General features: G+C 45.3%; 1 protein-coding gene across 3 annotated transcripts in view; it reads left to right on the top strand.

Annotated features, from left to right (window-relative positions):
• The first annotated feature begins 5,413 nt into the window (after positions 1 to 5,413).
• Positions 5,414 to 6,116, top strand: part of Gabrr2 (gamma-aminobutyric acid type A receptor subunit rho2) — a 43,898-nt gene continuing 43,195 nt past the window's right edge. The window contains exon 1 of one of the 3 annotated variants that reach the window (XM_052717626.1): positions 5,414 to 5,611. Coding sequence is in view for 1 of the 3 variants with exons in the window: in XM_052717625.1 (XP_052573585.1) it covers positions 5,756 to 5,943 (188 nt within the window). In the remaining 2 variants the exon portion in view is untranslated. Of the gene's footprint in view, positions 5,612 to 5,655; positions 5,944 to 6,116 lie in introns of those variants that run through there. The other 2 variants (XM_052717625.1, XM_052717627.1) reach the window with 2 other exon arrangements.

The raw sequence follows: 6,116 nt of genomic DNA, 5'->3' as shown, positions 1-6,116 counted from the left end.
CTCTAACTCACAGAGATCCACCTGGCTCTGCCTCCCAAGTGGTGGGATTAAAGGCGTGCGCCACCACCGCCCGGCGAGATTGCCCATTTTTATAGACCAGAATCTAAAACTTCACATGCCTATTCTTATGGGGACCTAGGGTGAAGTGTTGAAAAGCCTACATTGTTCTGATACCTGCAAATAAGTACGTATCAAGTGAACACAGAGTGACCGTGACAGTTGTGTGACTTCCTGAGGTCATGAGAACAAATACCTATTCACCTCAAACAGGGCACCACCCCAGACAACAAAATAGTTCCACCCAAGACTGTGGTAGTAAACCAGTGACAACACCATAGCTTGTTTTTGAGCGAAGGTTGAGTTCTTTGCCATCTAATCTTACCTCTTGTCCACATTCCTTCGAGTACCATGTCTGGACTTGCACTTTGTGCTTTTTGCCACTTTGCATTAGCCACTTTCTAATCTGTGCAGTTACCCCTGGATCTCCTCCAGTCTCGCTCGCCATTCTTTATAAACAGCCAATCTTCATTCAGTACACCTGCCTCTGCCTCTCCCGTTGCCTAAACCCGATTGGAAGCCATACTGCTGTCCATGACCAGAGACCTGCTTCAGCTAATGCTGCTGGGGTCTCCCAGTCTCTGAGCTTGGGCCCATGGACCTGACCCCTCTGTCTTCAAATGAGCCAGCGTTACAAGCTAGACTATTCATAGCCCGTGCCAGACAAAAATTAAGTCAACGGGAATCATAGACACCAATGTAAGAACTACAGCTAGTGACAATCACCTGTAATGCCAGCACTGGACAGGCAGAAGCAGAAGCAGGCAGATTTGGAGTTCAGGGCCAACTTGAGCTACATATCCAGACCCCATGTCAAAACTCAGCAGCTACAACTATAAAACCCTTAGAAGAAACTGTCTTTGCCACCCTGGACTAAGCAGTGACTTCGCAGCTACAGGTTCAAAAGTACAAAGAACCAAAGAAAGGGATGCTATAATTCATTGAAATCATTTTTTTTCAAAGAATCTTTATTAAGAAACTGACAGCTGGGCTTTAGCTGGGCTTGGTGGCACATGCCCATATCACCAAGAGACACAGGCATGTGCCACCACAGGCACCAGGAAGCAGGTGGACTGTTGTGAGTTCCAGGCATCCCAGTCTACATAGCCAGTTCCAGGCTAGCCAGGGTTACATAGTGAGATCTTGTCAAAAATAAATAAATAAACACATATATATATATATCACAATTCAATACTAAAAAAGAGAGCTTGATTTAAAAATGACAACAGATCAGAAGCTGGGCATGGTGGCACACACCTGTAAACCCAGGATATGGGAAGTGGAGTCAGGACGATCAGTTTAAAGTCCTTGGCTACATAGTGAGTTTGAAGCTTGCCTGAGCTACATGAGACCCTATTGTAAAACAAACACCAAATCAAAACAAAACATGAAATAAAGCAAAAAACTGAGAACAGATTTGAATAGACATTTCTGCAAAGATACATAGATGGCCTGTGTGCATATGAAGAGAAGCTCTACATCATTATTGGGAAGCTGCACATCAAACCGCACTAAGATACCACTTCAGAAGTACGGCCAGGATGCTTATAACTAGACTCTGAACTCCAGATAAATTGTGGTGCAATCTGTGGTCCCAGCACTTAGGAAGTTGAGGCCGGTTTGGGCTATATAGTAAAACCCAATCTTAAAAGTGAGGAGGGGCTTGGGGAGCGAGCACTGTTGCCCTTGCAGAGACGGGGTATGGTTCTCAGCACTCAGGTGGCAGCTTAAAACTATCTCAACTCCAGTTCCCAGGCGTCTTAGGGTGTCTATTGCTGTGAAGAGACGCCATGACCACAGCAGCTCTTACAAAAGAAAACATTTAAATGGGGCTGGCTTACAGTTCAGAGGTTCAGTCCTTTATCATCGTGGTGGAACATGGTAGTCTGCAGTCACACATGGTGCTGGAGAAGGAACTGAGTGTCCTACATCAAGTGCAGGCCACAGGAAGTGCTCTGTCTCACTGGGTGTGGCTTCAGCATATATGAGACCTCAAAGCCCGCCTCCACAGTGACACCCTTCCTCCAACAAGGCCACTCCTCCTAATAGTGCCACTTGCTTTGGGGGCCATTTTCTTTCAAACCACCCCACAATATCTGATGCCCTCTTCTGACCTCCTTGGGTACAAAGCACGCACAATGTTCATACACATACATGCAGGCAAAATACTTAGAGATCTTTCACACACACACACACACACACACACACACACACACACACACACACACACAGCCAGATGACTGTCAGAAATGTGAAGAAATTGGAATCCTACATTTCTGGTGAGAATGTAAAATGGTGCAGCCCCTTTCAGAAATAGTTTAATGGTTCCATAAAAAGTGAAACATGAAGTTACTGTATGCCCCGGGAATCCCAGTCCATTTTTGTATCCCGAAGAAAAATGTGGGCTCAGCGATTAAAGGTCCTTGCTGCAAAGCCTGGCAGCCTGAGTTTGATCCCAGGGTCCTACACTGGTTGGAAGCAGAGGACTTGCCCCTGCCTGTTGTCACCTGACCCCCTACCTATTGTCACCCGACCTCTGTACACATGTGGGTCACACCAGAAACGTCTTTATACGGACAGAAACAGACGTTCATGGCATTATGGTTAAAAGTGGAAACAGGCTGGTGAAGAGAGAAACAGCATGGCTTCTACCTGTACAAGGGATAGGTGGGGAAACATGCTACAACATAGATGAGCCTTGAACACATTGCACTGGTACATGCTACAACATAGATGAACCTTGAACACATTGCACTGATACATGCTACAACATAGATGAACCTTGAACACATTGCACTGATACATGCTACAACATAGGTGAACCTTGAACACATTGCACTGGTACATGCTACAACATAGATGAACCTTGAACACATTGCACTGATACATGCTACAACATAGATGAACCTTGAACACATTGCACTGATACATGCTACAACATAGATGAACCTTGAACACATTGCACTGATACATGCTACAACATAGATGAACCTTGAACACATTGCACTGATACATGCTACAACATAGATGAACTTTGAACACATTGCACTGATACATGCTACAACATAGATGAACCTTGAACACATTGCACTGATACATGCTACAACATAGATGAACCTATGTTTCCAAGTCTGGCTCCCCATCCACCCCTTGTCTGTACAGATGTTACTGTTACCAAACTTGGGTTCACAGCCTGTAACCCAAGAAGCCAAGTTCAGGGACTCATTCTCAAGAAACAGATTACCAAATCAGCCAAATTACTAGTAAAAGAAAAAAAGAAAGAAAGAAAAAAGAAAAAAGATTTATTCAGTGTAGCCACATTGGGAAGCATGAAATTCCTGAGGGAAATTCCCACTTGGGGGGTCCATTGGCCCTTGGTGGGGTAGCCACCTTGACAGAAAAGAAAAAAAAAAGTTTCTCACATCTAGGCTGTTACACTAGCTGCCTGTTGGCCACCACAAGACTGTCTTTGAGACTGAGAATACTGTTACTTTCCTGTGTCAGTAAAGAAGAATATTCTGGTAATATTTCTGTTCATCAGAATTATACAGCTTAAACAGAAATTCACAGCTAACTGAGTGCCCAGAGATGTAGAACACACCACCAAAGGGCTGTGGAAAGCACCCCACAGCTGTTCTTATCGGGAGGTATAACGGTGGCACATGAGAAAGCTACAGACAGAAAACAACCAATTTCCACAGCCAACGACCCCACGGCTCTGCCAGGTGGGGCTCCCCATCAGGGAGTTAAACGTCTGGTGGGTCGACTTGTCAAACACTAGTTGTCACCTGCTGTATACTCCCACGACCCCGGCACGAAGGTTAAATAAGAAAGGGCGGACTCCCCTTTGAGAAGACGCCGTTTGCTAAAGTCCCTTCTGAGTGAGCCGCTCCTGAAATAAAACTAATCCTTTAGAGGTTTCATCTTTCCTAGAAACTGTCCCTCTGTACCAGCTAAGGACTCTCATCAGGTGAGACACAGATCCTTGCGTTAGGAGTAAAAACCCACTGGACTTGCTGCTCACTCAGTTTTCACAGCTCCACAGCCCCCTTTCTGCACTTCTTGTCTTGCTGGAACACTTGGGACTGTGTGGTCATCTGCCAGATGCCCCGGATGCGTTTCTAACGTCCTCAGCAGGTGCTTGTTGGTATCAGTGAGAAGGGAAAGGGCACTGTAGGTTCTGTGGCCTAGGCAGCAGTATGGTGTGGATTCTAATACTGCATTTGATGAGCCAGCCTGCCTCCATCTTAGGCTTGAAAGCCATCTTATAGCAAAGACAAGCCAGGCTCATTCCTGATTATGATTAAACCTCTGTTTCTCAAGGATTGGGCTCTGCCCCACCTGTAACCTTAACTACAAATGGCTCTGCACTTCGTGTTCCAGGAATGGTAACCATATCTTTGTTTCAAGAAGTGTTATGACCATATTGCAACACTACTTTTGTTTCAAAAGGTTATTATGACCACCTGGTCATGACCAACTTGTTACTTGTACCCTGCCTATTTGCCTGCCCAGTCCCCCATTTGGAAACCACCTAACCCTTATCTTGCCCAGGTCTAATGCTGACCTCTTGAACCATGCCTTATTGGAAGGCAACCTGCATACACGAATAAAATAAAATCTCGCTTTAATTAATTGGCCATGATGATTTGGGTCGGTGGTCTTTCTCCTTACATCTTTGGGATTAACACATTCTTACACCATCCTTTTTGGTTACTTTGATTCCTGAAACAACTTGTTCAAATTAGGAATCCTTACAAAATAAGATATATCATCTCATTCCTCTTTCCTGCTTTTGATTCTTTCTTCCCTACATAATAAAAGTCCAGTTTTGTCTCTTTCTATCTACCTTCATCCTCAGATCTGTTTCTACGACACTCAACTCACTGCCAGCACACAGCAACCAAGCTTTAAGTCATTTTAAAACAGAGTGTACTGTTTAGCAGGTTAAACATGACCTCGTGTATCTCTATACTTCTAGTGTGCACAAGTCCATTTCAAGGGATAGAAATGCAGCCTAATTGATGAAGTTTGACTTTACACATTTCAGGGTCAATGAGCAAAGCGAATTGAGTGCTCGCGGGAAGAAAAGGAGGTTACATAACCATGACTTTTGTTTGCTCATGCTATTCTTCAAAATCAAAATGCATGTCTTTGATGTTTTTTTCTGGAAAAAAAAAAGGTACACATTTGACGTAAAAGCAGTTATCCTCAGTCATAGGCAAAGCATATTCTCTTAGATCAAAAAGCCCTCTGGAACCATCAGTGTTTTTTCCTAGCTTCCCCCAAACACATACAAATCCACTCGGAATCAAAGCCGACTCGCTGCTGGATGTGACAGACTGGTTTTATGCAGCCAGAGAGGTGGATTAATGATCTCAGCAAAAAGCTGGCGTGTTCAAGAGATTTAAAATATTTTTTTATATAACAGCCTTAGCCAAAGCTGTTCTAGGGTTCAGAGGAATCCCAGTTTCCCAGGGGAACAGACTCCTTGACTAATGGCCAATCTCTAAGCAAAGGGCAGGACAGAGCCTGGCATTTGTGTCCTAGCCAGGTGTGTGTGTGTCGGGGGTGGGTGGGTGGGAGGTGGGGCTGGACAGGCGTCAGTATCAATTAGTAGGTTGGGAAACTCAGCCTTGCCAACCATGCCCTCGCAGCCCCTCCGAGAAGCATTTCCAGGAGGCTGGGGACAGGATTCATGGTCAAGCCAGGGGGCATTTGCCCCGTTGAAGGCCCCTGCTCAGCAGCCTGTTGCATCATAGACATTTGCAGAATGCCTTATTTTATGAGACTCGTTTTGTTCTCGTTTTGCCTGATGGCTCTTGTGGAGAGCAGAAAATCCAGGAGGAAGCGATGGACAGGGCAGCTGGAAATGCCCAAGCAAAGGTAGGTTTGCCGGGTGAGGGTCGGGGAAGGCTATTCCTGGTAGGTTTCCCCAGCAGGGCTAGTGGTTACCTTCTCAAACGTTCTATTAGAATACCCCAGCTAGAGGGACCCCCACCTCCCCAAAGAGCTGACATCTGCCACAGTGCTGACATCTGCAATGTAGTGAGCCTTGG

This window comes from Peromyscus californicus, unplaced genomic scaffold (assembly GCF_007827085.1).
Source record: "Peromyscus californicus insignis strain IS unplaced genomic scaffold, ASM782708v3 Scaffold_5__1_contigs__length_169319896, whole genome shotgun sequence".
NCBI classification, from domain to species: Eukaryota; Metazoa; Chordata; class Mammalia; order Rodentia; family Cricetidae; genus Peromyscus; species Peromyscus californicus.
This window is presented reverse-complemented; position numbering and strand designations above follow the sequence as displayed.